The sequence below is a fragment of the Stegostoma tigrinum genome, chromosome 25, assembly GCF_030684315.1.
Source record: "Stegostoma tigrinum isolate sSteTig4 chromosome 25, sSteTig4.hap1, whole genome shotgun sequence".
NCBI classification, from domain to species: Eukaryota; Metazoa; Chordata; class Chondrichthyes; order Orectolobiformes; family Stegostomatidae; genus Stegostoma; species Stegostoma tigrinum.
The window spans coordinates 24871473-24890156 of record NC_081378.1 but is presented as its reverse complement, the minus strand read 5'-3'; the positions used below and the strand labels follow the sequence as shown (position 1 = coordinate 24890156).

At 41.9% G+C, this 18684-nt stretch overlaps 1 protein-coding gene across 2 annotated transcripts in view; it reads right to left on the bottom strand.

The window, feature by feature from the left end:
• LOC125463267 (protein PHTF2-like) overlaps positions 1-18684 on the bottom strand; it is a 113943-nt gene that overhangs the window by 54269 nt on the left and 40990 nt on the right. For both annotated transcript variants that reach the window (XM_048554325.2, XM_059654584.1), the window contains exons 3-4: positions 13323-13379; positions 7851-7920 (exon numbers count right to left, since the gene is read on the bottom strand). In XM_048554325.2, coding sequence (XP_048410282.1) covers positions 7851-7920; positions 13323-13379 — 127 coding nt within the window. The remainder of the gene's footprint in view (positions 1-7850; positions 7921-13322; positions 13380-18684) is intronic.

Genomic DNA, 18684 nt, shown 5'->3' with positions numbered 1-18684 from the left:
GCATTTATAATGATCATTGGATAAACATATGGATGACAATGGAATAGTAAAGGTTAGATGGGCTTCAGGTTGGTTTCACATGTTGGCGCGACATCGAGGGCTGAAGGGCCTGCACTGTGCTGTAATGTTCTATGTTCTATGTTCTAAACCCACTGTTCCACGAAATGAGACAAAACTGACAGTTCCACAGCACAGGGAAACACCAAATCAATTGACAGCAGCAAGAAAAAAAAGCCTAAAATTTAATAGAATTAAATTTTAAATTGATGGCTATCCAGTGATCCTGCAGGTTGATCGAGAAAGTTAAGTTTTGAAGTTACTCCTAGAAAAAGTCTAATCCTTTCTCTGTAGATATGGCTCATATAACGCCAGCATTTTTTTTTTGTTTAAAATTCTCTTCTGTGTTTTACGAACATAGAAACAAAGAAGACAGGAGCAGGAGGAGGCCATTTGGCCCTTCAAGCCTGCTCCACCATTCTTCACAATCACAGCTGATCATCCAACTCAATAGCCTAATCCTAATTTCACTCCATAACCTTGGATCCCATTTGCCCCAAGTGCTATATGTAATAAAGTGTGAAGCCGGATGAACACAGCAGGCCAAGCAGCATCTCAAGAGCACAAAAGCTGACGTTTCGGGCCTAGACCCTTCATCAGATGATGAAGGGTCTAGGCCCGAAACGTCAGCTTTTGTGCTCCTGAGATGCTGCTTGGCCTGCTGTGTTCATCCAGCTTCACACTTTATTATCTTGGATTCTCCAGCATCTGCAGTTCCCATTATCACTGCTATATGTAATCAACTCTTGAATACATTCAATGTTTTGGCATCAACTACTTCATGTGGTAATGAATTCCACAGACTCACCCCTCTTTGGGTGAAGGAATGTCTCCTTATCTCCATCCTAAATAGTCTACCCTGAATCCTCATACTATGACCCTTGGTCATGTCACCATTGGGAACATCCTCCCTCCATTTACCCTATCTAGTCCTTTTAGAATTTTATAAACTCTCTGTGAGACACCCCTCTCATTCATCTTAACTACAGAGAAAACAATCCCAACCTAGTCAATCTGTCCTCATACATCAGACCCACCATTCCCAGAATCAGCCTGGTAAACTCTTTTGCTGCACTCTCTTGAGAGCAAGGGCATCCTTCCTTAGAAAAGGAGACCAAAACTGCATACAATATTACCTTGGTGAGACCACGCCTGGAGTGTACAACTGCAACAACACATCCCTGCTCCCGTGCTTGAAACCTCTTGCAATGAATGCTAACATACCATTTGCCTTCTTTACCAGCTGCTGCACCTGCATGTTACCTTCAGCGACTGGTGCACAAGAACACCCAAGTCCAGCTGCGCACTCCCCTCTCCCAATTTAGAGCCATTCAGGTCGTAATCTGCTTTTTTGCTTTTGCTTCCAAGTGAATAACCTCACACTTATCCAAATTATACTGCATCTGCCATTGATTTGCCCACTCACCCAACCTGTTGAGGTCATGCTGAAGGGTCCTTGCATCATCATCACAGTTCACCCTCCCAACCAACTTGGTATCATCTGCAAACTTGGAGATGTTACATTTTGTTCCCTCATCTAAATCATTACTATGTATTGTGAATAGCTGGGGTCCCAGCACTAATCCCTGTGGCAGCACACTAGTTACTGCCTGCCAATTTGAAAAGGACCCATTAATTCCTACTCTTTGTTTCTGCTCTGCTAACCAATTTCCTATCCATTTCAATACACTTCCCCCATTCCCACACGCTTTAATCTTGCATAATCTTATGTGGGACTTTCTCAAATACTTTCTGAAAGTCCAAATACATCAACCAGCTCCCCCTTATCAACTCTACTAATTACGTCTTCATAGAATTTCAACAGATTTTTCAAGCACGATTTCCCCATCATAAATCCATGCGGACTCTGTCTGATCCTGACGCCGCGCTCTAAATGCTCTGCTGTAAAATCCTTGACATTCAAGAATTTTCCCCACTACTAATGTTAGACTTACTGATCTATAAATCCCTGTTTTCTCTCCACCTCTCTTTTTGAATATTAGAGTGACATGAGCCACCCTCCAATCAGCAGAGACTGTTCCAAAGTCCACAGCATCCTGGAAGATGATCAATGTATCCACTATTTCTAGAGCCATTTCCTGAAGTACTCTGGGATGTAGATTATCAGGCCTTGGGGGTTTATTGGTCTTCAATCCCAAAAATTTTCACAGCATCATTTGTCTAATAATACTGATGTCCCTCAGCTCTTCCCTCTCGTTAAGCCTTGCCTCCTCCAACAATTCTGGTATCTGATTTGTGTCCTCTTTTGCGAAGACACAGCCAAAGTACATATGCAGTTCCTCAGACATTATTTTGTCCCCTATTACACATTCCCCAGTTTCTGTCTGTAGTGGACCTACGTTTGTCTTTACCAATCTCCTTCTCCTCAGTTTTCCTCAGGCTAAAAGAGGAACCAGCAAAACTGAAGGAAAAAATATCACAGGGCATACGACATCACAAAGCCACTTTTCATTGGAAAATGGGCAGCTGTGTTAATCAAAACAATGGCTGAAAGTGGGATGTTGAAGATAGGGTGGAGATTCAAGGGAAAAGTAAATTTTCATTAATCTGCATATCAAGTCCAACCAACTAAGGCTGGTAAACAGGGCACAACTCATCAAAAAGACAAAGTTAGATTGCTTAAATATAGAAAGAGTAATTTAACTCTTCAATTTCATTCATGGGATGTGGACATTTTTGCCTGGGACAGCACTCATCACCCATCCCTTGCTGCCCTTGAATTGAATGGCTTGCTTGGCCATTTCAAGAGGTAGTTAAGAGTCTTACTGTGGTCAGGAATCATATTTAGGCCAGACCAGGAAAGGATCATGGATTTACATCCCAAAGGACATTAATGAATGAACAGTTTTTATGACAATCATTCATGGTTACATTGTTGCCATTAAACAAGCTTTTAATTCTAGGCTTTTACTGAATTCAAATTTCACCATCTGCCACCTGGATTACTAATCCAGTGACATTACCATCACAGCACTACATGTGAAACATTTAATTTCTGTAATGCATACCTTAAAGTTAAGAGACACTTTATGCACTGATTAAATTTTCACTGCTAATTATTCATTCATATACATTTAAAGGAAACTATGTATATCTCTTGCCTTTTATAATTACATAAGTGTTGATTGAAGGCAGGAATGAGTGTAGCTGAAAATAAACCAAGAAAGGTCTGAAAGTACTGGCTGAAAACAATAGGTCTGATAAAGAGTCACAAAATGACAGGAGTTTTTAAATGACTTGTAGTGAATGCAAACACTTCCAAGCCACGTGTGTGGAATTATTGGAATTCAAGCAGGTATAAATCCTCTCTGCTGAAGGGTCTAGGCCCAAAACGTCAGCTTTTGTGCTCCTGAGATGCTGCTTGGCCTGCTGTGTTCATCCAGCTCCACACTTTGTTACCTTGGATTCTCCAGCATCTGCAGTTCCCATTATCTCTGATAAACGTTAGTTTTCCCTTGTTTACTTTCTATTACCATCAAGACTAGGGACCAAAACATTTGTGTCAAATCACCAAACCTGAACTCAGTATTTCAGCATTCAGTGCATGCAGTAGAGGATAATGTCCATACTGAAAGAGACCATGACCTTGCTAGATTACACACATGCAAAGTAAATCAAAGATCTATAAAAGTGCTTTGTAAACTATTTTCTAATGTGACCTCAATTTAACTCACCAAAACTTTCTCAAGGGCAGTGAGGTTTTGCCAACACTGCCCACATCCCATGAAAGATTACATTAAAAAAAACTCTTGAAATTAACCATGCATCCAATCACCAGCAACAAAAAAAAATCAATGAAATAACGTACTGTCATTCAGCGTATTAAAAGTTGCATGCAGGTCAACATATAATCCCAGTCTTTGAACTCTATTCATTCACTCAACAGCCTCTGCTCCCAAACACACTCCTGCACACACCAGCTCACTTCACCATCTTCTCCACAAACAGTCACCCTGTAATCACTCAGAAAACCCTCCTCTATCTCTTTGCTCATTGGTCTACCAAACCCCACAAAGAACTGGCTCGGCTGCTCACTCCCCCTCCCCCCACAGGCAGATCGCATGATCAATAGCAATACATACGCTCCTGCCACCCCTTAAGCCTGCTCTTGAGCCTTGTTAATAAAATGTGAGGCTGGATGAACACAGCAGGCCAAGCAGCATCTCAGGAGCACAAAAGCTGACGTTTCGGGCCTAGACCCTTCATCAGAGAGGGGGATGGGGTGAGGGTTCTGGAATAAATAGGGAGAGAGGGGGAGGCGGACCGAAGATGGAGAGAAAAGAAGATAGGTGGAGAGAGTATTGGTGGGGAGGTAGGGAGGGGATAGGTTAGTCCAGGGAAGGCGAACAGGTCAAGGAGGTGGGATGAGGTTAGTAGGTAGATGGGGGAGCGGCTTGGGGTGGGACGAAGGGATGGGTGAGAGGAAGAACAGGTTAGGGAGGCAGAGACAGGTTGGACTAGTTTTGGGATGCAGTGGGTGGAGGGGAAGAGCTGGGCTGGTTGTGTGGTGCAGTGGGGGGAGGGGACGAACTGGGCTGGTTTAGGGATGCGGTGGGGGAAGGGGAGATTTTGAAACTGGTGAAGTCCACATTGATACCATTAGGCTGCAGGGTTCCCAGGCGGAATATGAGTTGCTGTTCCTGCAACCTGGCCAATTCCCTGGCCCCAACACCTCATCTTCACCATGGACGTCCAGTCCCTATACACCTGCATTCAGCATGCAGATAGCCTCAAGGCCCTCCGCTTCTTCCTGTCCCGCAGGCCCGACCAGTCCCCCTCCACCGACACCCTCATCCGCCTAGCCGAACTCGTCCTCACCCTCAACAACTTCTCTTTTGACTCCTCCCACTTCCTACAGACTAAGGGGGTGGCCATGGGCACCCGCATGGGCCCCAGCTATGCCTGCCTCTTTGTAGGTTACGTGGAACAGTCCATCTTCCGCACCTGCACAGGCCCCAAACCCCACCTCTTCCTCCGTTACATTGATGACTGTATCGGCTCCGCCTCTTGCTCCCCAGAGGAGCTCGACCAGTTCATCCACTTCACCAACACCTTCCACCCCAACCTTCAGTTCACCTGGGCCATCTCCAGCACATCCCTCACCTTCCTGGACCTCTCAGTCTCCATCTCAGGCAACCAGCTTGTAACTGATGTCCATTTCAAGCCCACTGACTCCCACAGCTACCTAGAATACACCTCCTCCCACCCACCCTCCTGCAAAAATTCCATCCCCTATTCCCAATTCTTCCGCCTCCGCTGCTACCGCTCCCAGGAAAGACATTCCACTCCCGCACATCCCAGATGCCCAAGTTCTTCAAGGACCGCAACTTCCCCCCCCCAGTGATTGAGAACGCCCTTGACCACGTCTCCCGTATTTCCCGCAACACATCCCTCACACCCCACCCCCGCCACAACCGCCAAAAGAGGATCCCCCTCGTTCTCACACACCACCCCACCAACCTCCGGATACAACGCATCATCCTCTGACACTTCCGCCATCTACAATCCAACCCCACCACCCAAGACATTTTTCCATCCCCAGCCCTGTCTGCTTTCCGGAGAGACCACTCTCTCTGTGACTCCCTTGTTCGCTCCACACTGCCCTCCAACCCCACCACACCCGGCACCTTCCCCTGCAACCGCAGGAAATGCTACACTTGCCCCCACACCTCCTCCCTCACCCCTATCCCAGGCCCCAAGATGACATTCCACATTAAGCAGAGGTTCATCCACTGTACCTGGTGTGGCTTCCTCTACATTGGGGAAACCAAGTGGAGGCTTGGGGACCACTTTGCAGAACACCTCCACTCAGTTCGCAACAAACAACTGCACCTCCCAGTCACAAACCATTTCCACTCCCCCTCTCATTCTTTAGATGACATGTCCATCATGGGTCTCCTGCAGTGCCACAATGATGCCACCCGAAGGTTGCAGGAACAGCAACTCATATTCCGCTTGGGAACCCTGCAGCCTAATGGTATCAATGTGGACTTCACCAGTTTCAAAATCTCCCCTTCCCCCACCGCATCCCTAAACCAGCCCAGTTCGTCCCCTCCCTCCACTGGACCACACAACCAGCCCAGCTCTTCCCCTCCACCCACTGCATCCCAAAACTAGTCCAACCTGTCTGCCTCCCTAACCTGTTCTTCCTCTCACCCATCCCTTCCTCCCACCCCAAGCCACACCCCCATCTACCTACTAACCTCATCCCACCTCCTTGACCTGTCCGTCTTCCCTGGACTGACCTATCCCCTCCCTACCTCCCCACCAATACTCTCTCCACCTATCTTCTTTTCTCTCCATCTTCGGTCCGCCTCCCCCTCTCTCCCTATTTATTCCAGAACCCTCACCCCATCCCCCTCTCTGATGAAGGGTCTAGGCCCGAAACGTCAGCTTTTGTGCTCCTGAGATGCTGCTTGGCCTGCTGTGTTCATCCAGCCTCACATTTTATTATCTTGGATTCTCCAGCATCTGCAGTTCCCATTATCTCAAGCCTTGTTAGTGGCAGAGATTTGAAGGTATGTGGGACACATGCAGGCAGGTGGGACTAGTTTAGTTTGGGAACATTGTTGGTGAGGACTGGTTGGACCAAAGGGTATATTTCTATGCTGTATGACGTTATGGACCTAAAAATGAGAATTCTGCAAAATAGCAGGAATTTCTCCTCCTGAAAATTCCTAAATAACTGGTATGTTTATGCATAATTTATTAATGCTGAACTGACAGAAGCTTGTGCCAAAAGCTTCACCGGGAAACTCATGTGCCAGTCAATCATTAGTATTTTTTTTCCCACTTTAGTCCACAGTTTTAGCAGCTAGGCCAGCAACAAGTCACTCATTTCTGAAGTAAAGGAATAGGTCAGCAATCATGGTTACTTAGCGTTCAAGAAAACCATTTTAAGATATTATCAGGGCATGGAGTCACCTTCTCATATGCACCCAGGTTCAAATGTATTCTGTATACACAAGCCAATGGCATGGTTTGAGAGATAGCAAAGTTAAAGATGCATCCAAGTTATCCTTGTAATTAGAAAATATCCAAAGCTTCTCAATCTTTCTATCCAAAATAATTACTGTCTACTAAATTGGTCACAACCATGACTCTTAAAGGCAAATTTTCTTCATTTGCACATGTTTGGGGATCTCTCCAATTTACCTCCAGGTTTTCAGGTACCAAATCAATTCCTCATATTTCAAGTGCAATTTTTGGTATTTTTGAAGATTGACCTCACTAAAATATGCCCTGTATTTTGTGTATGTTTGTAATAAATGTTATTCACATCAAAAATGGAAGATTCTCACAAGAACATGAGAAATCAAAATAGAAGTGGCTACACAATATTCCAAGCATGATCTCACCAAAGTCCCATTACAATGTAGAAAGTCTTATGTATTCTTACGTATTACAATAAAAGCCAACACATCATTTGCTTGTTGATTTCTTGTGTTCTTTGTACAAGTACACCAATTTTTCAACTTGCTCCTCCTGATGCACAGGAATGAGTTGAAATTTAAATGTCAAGACTCAATTAATAAAGATACTATTAAGTCTGGTGTTGCCTTGGGCCCTGCCTTTTTTGTTATGATTTATGCCTACAGCTATCTAATTTAAGTATGGACATGTGGTAAAGAATTTGGCAGGATACAAGTGTGCAACTTGATGTCTGTAAACGAAGACAACAGCGGATACATTTTCAGGTCCAACTTCTAGATTGTGCCGACAAGTATATTTTATGAACTGTCAAATTTCCTAAAATCAAAACAGATATTTACCCCTTACAAGATCAACATCTATGAGGTCTGGCTTTACATGACCAGTTTTCTTTGGTTTGTTCTTCATGCCCTATGGTAAAGAAACAATACAATTCTTGTAAACAAATAGTCCCAGCTTTAACTTTCAATCTAAACATATCATAATGTTAACAAGTGCAATCAGAAACAAGAACACAGTCAGTGCAGAACTTGTTCTCATCCCAACTGTCCAAATTTCATGCATGTAAAATTCATTCTCAAATGTGTTAAATATTACTGAATTAACAGTGTTTACATTACTTTTGCAACATATTACATGCACTGCACATGACAATTGCCAGGTTCATACTTACTTGGAGCGGGCTATATTGTGGTGGGAAAAGATTAATTGTTGAGTTGCAGAATTATGAAAATAACTTTGTCAGACTTAAAATTCTTGGTAAAAACTGAAAAAACTGCAGATGCTGTAAATCAGGAACAAAAACAGAAGTTTCTGGGAAAGTTCGGCAGGTCTGGCAACATCTGTGAAGAAAAAAATTCAGTTAACATTTTGGGTCTGGTGACCGTTCTTCAGAATTGATGGTAGCTCTTACTCTTTTCCCCATCCGCTCCCTATTTTCTACAAATAAACCGACATTTTCCCAACTACCATCAGTTCTGAGGAAGCGCCACCAGACCCAAAATGTTAATTAATTTTTTTCTTCACAGATGTTGCCAGTCTTGCTGAGCTTTTCCAGCAACTTCTGTTTTTGTTTAAAATTCTCTGTCTAGAGTGTGGCTACTGTTTACCTTGATGAATAGCAATCTACTCATTTAAGCGTCTGGTTATCTGTTTTAATTTTACTTCAATCCCATTTAAAATAAATTTAAAAATCACTTGTAAAATTGACTTTCATCTGCAACAGCGATTCAACATCAATCCTGCCTAACCAAGTTCGTTGACTCTTGAGGGGTGGCAATATATTTGCAATCTGATTGATATTTTAATGTGGATGTTAAAAGTGTCCAGAAATGCTCTGACAAAGCTCCACATGATCTTAAAGCTTTGGGAACTAGAATAAACTTACCGTGCCGAAGGGGTAGAATGGGGTTAGAGAACAAAGTTGGGATCCCAGGTGTTAGCGCTGGGATACAAATATGAATAGGTGGGTCAAAGTAATGATACCTGAAATAGCCCACCTGCTACCTATTTATTCCTACATTTTGCTGCCTGTCTGCCAAACAGCTCTCTATCCATGTTAGTACACTACCTCAAATCCAATACACTTTAATTTTACATATTCACCTTTCATGTAGGACTTTATTGATAGCTTTTTGAGAGTTCAAGTTAGTTATTTCCACAGACTCCCCCTTAACAACTCTACTAGATACATCCTCAAAAATTCTAATCTGATTCATAAGTATATGCTATCTTCTTTTAAACAGTGGAATTTTGTCACCTACCTGTATTTCACAAAAACTGCCCTAGAGTCTACAGAATCAAGATGAACACCAATTTTTCACTATTTCCAGGGCTGCTTTCTTAAGTATTTTGGGAAGTAGATTACCATCTGGGGATTTACCAGTTTTTAATTCCATAAATTTCCTTAACACATTTCACTAGTAGTACTGATTTCCTTCAGTTCCTCCCATCTACTAGATCCCATGTTCTCCAACATTTTTGGGACGGTATTTGTGTCTTTCTTCATGAAGACAGACGCAAAGTATGTATTCAAGCAGTCTGCCATCTCTTTGTTCCCCATTATAACTTCCTCTGTTTCTGGCTATGGCAGGAGTGCTTTGGTCTTCACTAGTTTTTTTCTTCACATGCCTTCAAATGCTTTTACAATCAGTTTGTATGTTCCCTACAAGCTTATTATCATATTCTACTTCTCTTCTTAGTCAATCCCTTTGTCCTCCTTTGCTGAAATCTAAACTGCTCCCAATCTTCAGGTTCGTTGCTTTTTTTGGTCAATTCATATGCCCCTTCTTTGGTTCTAATATTATCTCTAATTTCCCTTGTTAATCATAGTCAGGCTACCTCTCCTGTTTTTATGTTTGTGCCAGATAGGAATTAACAACTTCTGCAGTTCATCCATGCACTCCTGTACACCATTGCCTTATCGCTGTCATCCCCTTAAGTAACATTCCCAATTCACCATAGCCAGTTTGCTCACGCCATCAGTTTGCCTTGTGTAGATTCAAGAACCTGACCTCAGAATCAACTTCATCACTCTCCATTTTAAACAACATTATGTGGTCACTCTTCCCCAAGAGTCCTCTCACAGCTAGACTGCCAATTATTTCTTTCTCATCTACATAATACTGGCATAGGATGGCTTGTTCTCCATTTGGTTCCTCAACGCATTGATCCAAAAACAACAACCCATACACATTCCAAGAATTCTTTCTTTACAGTATTGTTACTAATTTAATTTATTCAATCTATATGCAGATTAAAGAAAGATAAAAGGGAGATTTTGGAGAAGTACCGACACAGTTATTAGAAGTATACAGAATACTTGCAGTCTGGCTTTGCCAAAAAACTCTGAACTTTATGAAACATATGTCATAAACCAATAGCCTGCAGTTTTAGCTTGGAGGATGTGGTGACATTGGAGCTAACACCACAGAAGCTGCAAACATTCTGCACCACTCAGCATCTCATCAGTGTAAATGAATGTGGTATCTTCAAAGATATTTATTAATAACACACAGTCATTAGTTCTGTAGATGAGGTGAGGTGCACACTGAAAGTGTAACAATATTCTGCAGTATAATTCATATCCATGCTTTTAGTGGTTATGTACTTTGGGCAGCAAACAGTAAAAATATTCATAAATGAATTCAAAATTTTCGTACCAGTGTTGCACAGAAGAGTATGTTTGAATTAGACAGTATATATTCAAAAATTTAAAAAACCAGTCTAAAATCGATTAGCATAAGCAGCCATAGCAGTATACAAGCACAAAACGATTTCCTCTGAAACTTACCAATTTAATAAACTGCAAAGAGTATAAATAACATTAGAAAGGAGGACAAATAAATCAATGTCTAAGATGATTACCTAGTCACGAAACATAGAAATTAAACAAAGCTGTGGAATATAGGGCTAAGTAAAAAGAGGAATGAAATGGTCACACAAGTAAAATACAAATACCTAGCAAAGCAATAAAGCTGTAGATAATGGAAACATCCTTACTTACACCTAAATTTTGATCAACTACATTAGCCAATCCTCTCAGTTTTTTCATACAGCACTGGGTCCCTAAATATTCGATCAATACAGATATCCCTACATCACACATTTAAATCAACTGAAGAAAGAATCAGTAGGACAGCTTCCAAGGCAGAGAAAATAATTACTGAACAGTTGATTGCATAGTGCTTATGAATGCTGCTGGGCATTAAAGTCTCAATTACAAATCAAGGAAAAATGTACCAGAACAAAATAAAAGGAATAGTTCATATACTTAAGAGTGCAAAGGGAAAAATTCAATGCTTAAAATAGTTTGTAAAACAGAATTAGTTGTCTACATTACTGAACTGGAAAATATGGAAATATTTTTCACCCTGCACTTGTGACTATGGTAATTAGCAATATTAAGATATTCCTACTATCATCAATGACATGCCAAATACCCAAAATTTATGAAGCACAATGAAGCTAAATTAACACACAGTTCTGCAGTCCAACAACTATTTGAGACACTAAGGCCTAGTTTTTAACCACAATGGAAAGCATCTCTGTCATGGCAAAAAGTAATGGTAAGCCAGAAACTGAAAAGCTTATCTGGTTCACAGTACTTCCATTTCTCAGAGTACAGAATGGGAATAATTCACCATTTAAATCACCTGCAGTCTCCACTCCAGTCAGATTCTGGTAGTTCTGGTATGTGAAATCTGAAGCATACAGAGCTGACAAAATGACAGCAGGTCTGAACTTTGTACGTTTTGTTTTATAGCCAGGGTTTGGAAGCTGAAGGCATCCATCTGGTCCTGGGACACATTAGGGGAAGTCAGGTATCCTTGGAATAGTCCTGGCATAAATTCATAAACTGTCAGCAGACCTGTCAAGTCTATCAAAACTGTCTAAATCAACTGACAAGTGAACCTGTTAAGAATGTCCAGATGACATGTCAAAGCCATCTGTGAAATGGAACTGTAAGGCTGTCAAGGCATTTAATAGGCCTGCCCTTTAACTATTTGGACAGGAAATATTCCAACATTAAAAAGAAGATACAAACAAAACAAACAAACAAAACAAACAAACAAACAAACAAACAAACAAACAAACAAACAAACAAACAAACAAACAAACAAACAAACAATCTGTTGACATAAACTTGAGGATTCTCCTTCTTAGATTACATCTAAATGACCGATTTCACAATCATCCACTATCAGAGTAGAGACCCCAGCATTTCAAAGTTTGACTGACAAATGCAAGTGTTTATAGATTCTGTGAAGAGGAACCATGAATTCCAATGCTTGTAATTACAAACAATGATGCACTTGAATAAAACACAGGTTGTTACATAGATTTTACAAAGCTGAATGGGTGTAAATATAGCAAATGGGATTTTATGAATGAGGCGTATCTATTTTAATATAGTGAACTCTGCAATGCACATTTCCAACTTTATTTTATGGAATATTATTTTATCATTTCTTTCTAAGGATTCTACTGTATGTTCATGAAACATGAAAAAGAGTTGGCATAAGTGCAAGATGACTTGTGGGGAGTTTGGCATAAATTGGCACCCAGGCTACTAACAGCCATGGATGGTAAACAGTTATACATTGATACAGAAGGATGTGATTTGTTATGGGGGTGGATACAGGTGGCAAGGATGGTGAATGGGGAGCACGTGGGGTTGGATCAGGAAATGAGGATTGGAAGGGCATTTTACATTTCAACATAAAATATCTTTTTATCCACAATAAATAGCAGCACTCAAGGCCAGGCATCCGCCCAACTCACTCCTCACACCTTCCCGGGTCTCTCTCTATAGTTTCTAATACAGCTTCCCCCACCACACTGAGTAAATGTTTTGTATCCTGCCAGCATTTAATATTGGCTGACATCTACCACAGTGACCTTGGTCCAAGAACTGAACCAATTGAAAGTTCAGATCAAACAGGAGCACAAAACCACCTCAACCAAATCATATATTCATAAAATATTAGGCAAGCTGACCAACCCTGTTGTTTGCAACTTACACTCCCTACTTTTCTTACTTACCCATAACCAAATAATTTTAATTCCATTGGAGTCAAATACCACCTTGCTTGAGAGATAGGGACAGTTGTGAACAGGACCATTTTTCTGCCTTTCATGAAATCATTAAAGGATTCACGAATTCTTAAACAGAAATTTCACCAAATGTGGCATAATTTTCAAGTACTGGATGTCTCATGTGTTATTTACTCAGCTTTACTTAGAGTTCTAATATCTCACTACTGACTAGTTGGCTCTGTACAAATTTCATTCAGAAATCAAAAATACTGTACCTTGATCTCTCTTTGTTCTACAGATCTCTCCCATATCTGTTGATCATATGCCCCAATCTATAACAAAATAAAATAAAGAGTTAAATATCAATGAATGTCTGATATCTGGAGAAAACAGGCTTAAAAAGTAGTGATAACAGAGTGTGGAACTGGAGGAGCATAGCAGGCCAGACAGCATCAGACAAGCGGGCAAGTTGACATTTTGGGTCAGGACCCTTCTTTATAAAAGTTCTCTCTGACTCCGGCATCAGCAGTTCTTACTAACTCCAGGTCTAAAAAGTAGACTTCATTCCAATAAGTATTTTTGCTTCATAAGTACAAGACCACAGAAAATTCTACACTCATATCACATGGATAATACGCACAGCATTTTATACTAACTGAATATTTAATTGCATTCTACAAGTGGAAATCCTCAAAACATTTGTGATGAAATTAGTATCTTTATTGCAATAGTGTATCATCTGAATCACACAACATTCATCCCTTTCATCCCTACATTGAGGTCTTCTCTACATTGGGGAAATGATGCATACAGACTGATGACCGCTTTGCAGGACATCTACATTCTGCTCACAAAAAAGACCGAGCTACCATTTGTCAGCCACTTTAATACACCATGCTGGTCCCTGGTCGACATCTCTGTCTCTGGCTTGCTGCAGTGTTCCAAAGAAGCTCTCAAGCTGGAAAAACAACACGCCATTTTCTGCATGGGGACCCTGCAGCCCTCCAGACTCAATACTGAGTTTGATAATTATAGGGCCTAAACTGTCCCGTGTCCCATGCCCCTACCTCATAAACCAAGCCTTGTTATCACATAGCCTGCCATTACCTATTGCCTACTGCCTATTGTCTGTCCCCATTAACAACTATTCACTCTTTCAGCCAGATTGTGAGCAACTCCTTTGTCCATCCAACTGCTGTTAGCTCTGTCCTATTTTTTACTTCCTATCAAATTCCTCCTTGCTACTTTCTGCATATAAACCCATGTTTTCCCAGCTACTATTGATTCTGAGGAAGGGTAGTAAGGGAATGGAACGCTTTGCCTGCAACGGTAGTAGATTCGCCAACTTTAGGTACATTTAAGTCGTCATTGGATAAGCATATGGACGTACATGGAATAGTGTAGGTTAGATGGGCTTGAGATCGGTATGACAGGTTGGCACAACATCGAGGGCCGAAGGGCCTGTACTGTGCTGTAATGTTCTATGTAAGGCTCACTGGACCCGAAACGTCATTCTTATTTTTTCTTCACAGATGCTGTCAGACCTGCTTAGCTTTTCCAACTACTTCTGGTTTTGTTCTGGATTTACAGCGTCCGCAGTTCTTTCAATTTTTATTAATTTCTTTCTGTTCATTCCTCCCACATTATCTCTGAACCTCTTCCTATCATAGCTATAAATTTAGGTCAATGGCTAGGAAATTCTGTCAAATAGTGTTTTCAATGGATGCTTGGACCAGGGATTTAAGGAGGAAACATGGCGCCAGCATTTACTGCATAGCCAAGGAGTGAGTGAGACATGTCAACTTTGCGCTAGATGTTCAGTGAAAAATGATTTCATTGGAAAGGTGAATGAAGAACAAACATAGTAACCTAACTTTTATCTCAGAGTACCATAGGCTGTTCTCTCATGACAGCGAGAGAGGGCTGCTGTTGAGACAGGTGGGGAGGGAGGAGAAAGCAAGTGAGTGGGAGAGACATGAGACAGAGATAGAGCGAGCGGGGGCCAGAGAGACAGCGCGCGAGGGCGGGGGCGAGAGCGGGGGGGCGCCGAAGGAGCAAGAGCGGGCGGAGAGAGCGTGAGCGAGGCGGGGGTTGGAGACAGCCAGAATGAAGTGGGGGGCAGCAGAGAGCAAGGGGGGGGGCGTGGAGAGAGCGAGAGCAGGGGCGGAGAGAGCGAGAGCAGGGGCGGAGAGAGCGAGAGCGGGGGTGGGGGCTGAGAGTGCGAGCACGCACGCAATGGGGTGGGGGGGGAGGCCAGTGAATGTGAGCACACAGTGGAGCGGAGGAAGGACAGCGAGCATAAGAGTGAGTGTGTTGGAGGAAAGAAGGAAAGCAAGGACACAGGAAAGAAAGCAAGGACAGAAGAAAGAAAGCGAGAAATAGACAGAGCGCGGTAGGGTGGGAGTACTGGTTAGTTCACCATCCCATAGATGACAGGCAAGGTTCAGAAGTCACTGACTAATAGGGTGAGCAGGAATTTTTTTGATGTAGGACTAGACTGTGTGATGCTTTCCCAAAAATGAGTTTTAGAGTAATTACTACAACCGTTTAAAAAGGCGGACTATATAACAGATCAGTCAGGGAGTAATAGATGAGGACGCAAAGTACTAACACTGGGATTGGGAAGGGAAAGGGGGTGGGGGTGGGAGTGGGAGTGCAATGGCCTAGTGGTATTAATCGCTGGACTGTTAATCCAAAGACCCAGATAATGTTCCGGGGGCCTGGTTTTGAATCCCGCCATGGCAGATGATGGAATTTGAATTCAATAAATATCCAGAATTAATAATCTAATGATGGCCTTGAATCCATTGTCAATCGTTGGAAAAGCCTACCTGGTTCACTAATGTCCTTTAGGGAAAGAAACTTCCTTACCTGGTCTGGCCTACATGTGACTCCAGACCCACAGAATGTGGTTGACACTTAACTGCTCTCTGGGCAATTAGGAACGGGCAATAAATGCTGCCTAGCCAGCGACACCCTCCCTCCTTCTATGGTGTAGCAACCATCATTCCATGAAAGCTTGCTTTTATGGAACTGAAACTCATGGACAGGATAGAAGGATCGTAAAACAGATTTGAGATATCACAATCCTCTGTATGACAAGTATGTCACTGGAAAAAGTTTCAAATATAAAACTGTCTCTTTCAAGCCAAGAAAGAACATCTTGAAGGTCACCATTAGTTTGGCTGGGGAAGGCAGTGGTACTTGAAACAATTAATGAGGTAAAAGGGCTTTTTACAGCCAAAATGGACTTTACCATGATGATCCAGTTACTTTCGCGAATGACAGCCATAATTGTTTAGCTGAAGGAAGTAGCTCCTTTATAACAGCTGCTAACTATCAAAGCAATTAATGGACGATGTGGCTCTGGAACAAGAATATTGGCCTTTGAATCAGCTGGCCCAGCTTCGATATAAATTCTACCTTGAATTTGAACTCAGCCACCCTCTTTGGATAATAACAGGTTTATAGTATGTATGTAATGCTTTGAGGCACATCGAAAACAAACATGGAGCAGTAATAAATTATTTAAGAAACTAAGTCAGCAACAAACAACTTCTGTTAGAATAGGCCAGTAACTGGATTGAACATGAAAATTTGATGAAACAGCAAGTTATATTCTCAGCTTGCTAAGAATTCTTGAACATAAAGCATGAGAGCGGTGTATGAAGCATTATAATCTGCTCCAGATGAGATGTGTGGACTCATGTTTTAGCTGATTATAGCCAATGATTAGAGAAAAAAAACAAATCAGCAATTGAAAAAGCTCAAGGCAGCTTTTTGGTTAGGTTGTTCTCATAAGATAGAGCTTCTACATGGTGTTGGAACAGAAATACAAATGGAAAGTCTGGAACCTGTCTGCCAATTAGGGATTAGAAGAAAAGTTCACAACAAAATCGCAACAGATGTGGAAACAAAGCAGCAAGTTTAGGCCACTAATTTTTCATATGCAATAGGTATGTATAATAAGTTTTTATATATATATATATATATATATATATAGAAAAAAATTGAAACCCAAAGATGCACAAAGAATCTCAGACGAATACAACAGACAAAAGTCAGGAATTCAATGATAAAGTTTAAACTTGAGGAAGTATCGATCATCATGTCATGTGAGGAAAAGTTCAAGTCTTATTAATACAGATCCTTTGCAATTCTCACTGGGGACAATACTGAAAGTTAAGTTTTAAATATTCTCCTTCACCTTCTCCTGAGGTTCATACTATTGTAGATAACAGCATTAAGCCAGTTTCAGTTGACTCTAGCAAGCTTCAAAAATAATTAAACCTTTGGACTCAGCAAAGGCTGTGGGCCCTCCCAACATGTGAGTTCTAGCAAAGAACCAAGTACTTCAACTCCTGTAAAATTGATGACAATTATATCTACCAAACTATGTGAAATATTGCCTAAATCTAATCTGGTCAATTAGGCTCTTGTCATCTAATCATCAATAAAGTGAAAGATAAAATCCTGGATACTGACACTTATTTACCACTAACCACTTTCCTAAAAATCAGCTCATGTTCTCCCTGAAACATTGAACTTTTGAACTCATAACAATCTTGATCCAGATATAAATAAAAGATTACTACTGAACAGATTATAGTACATACACTCAAAATCTAGACAGCATTTAGCTGTTGACACCAACGAGTCCTAAGGAGGTTGTGGTCGATGAAAGTAGAAGGGAAATACCTCCAGTGACCAGGCACATAACTCAGATAAAGGAAGATATCATCTGCCAGTCAGATGCCACGAGAGCCCAAGGCTATTGCTGCTCAAAGTGTCCTTGGTCCAACCATCTTCTACTACTTAATCATTGAGCTTTTTGCAATCCCAGATCAAGAGTGTGGAATGCTTGCACAGCATTCAGTATCATTCAAAAACAGAATTTCCTTCCATAGTACCACCAAGTCCCCCAGTATTAATATCCTGGGAGTCACCTTTAACAACTTCTCCTTCAATGCCTCCCACTTCCTACAGACAAAGCGGGTGACCATGGGTACATGCATGGGCCAAGCTCTGCCTGCCTCTTTGTAGGATACATGGAACAATCCCTCTTCCAAAGCTACACTAGCGCCATTCCCCACTTCTTCCTCCGTTACATGAATGACTGTATCAGCGCCACCTCGTGCTCCCACGAGGAGCTCGAACAGTTCATCCACTTCACTAAAACCTTCCAACCTTAAGTTCAGCTGGATCATCTCCCCTTCCCGGACCCCTCTATTTCCATCTCTGGCAACCAAATGGAAACCAATATCTATTTCAAGCCTACCCACTCCCACAGATACCTAGGGTACTCCACCTCTCACCCACCTTGCTGCAAAAATGTGATCCCCTATTCCCAATTCCTTCACCTCCGCCACATCTGCTCCCAAGATGAGACATTCCACACCCAGACATCCTTGTTTTTCAAGCACCATAGCTTCCTCTCCACAGTGGTCGAAAATACCCTCGACCATGTCTCTCTCATTTCCCGCAACTCATCCCTCACATCCCCTCCCCGCAATAACAACCAAAACAGAATCCCCCTGGGTCCTCACATACCACACCACCAACCTCCGGAACGAACGCATCATCCTCTGACACTTCCACCATCTGCAATCCGACCTACCACCAAAGACATTTTTCCCT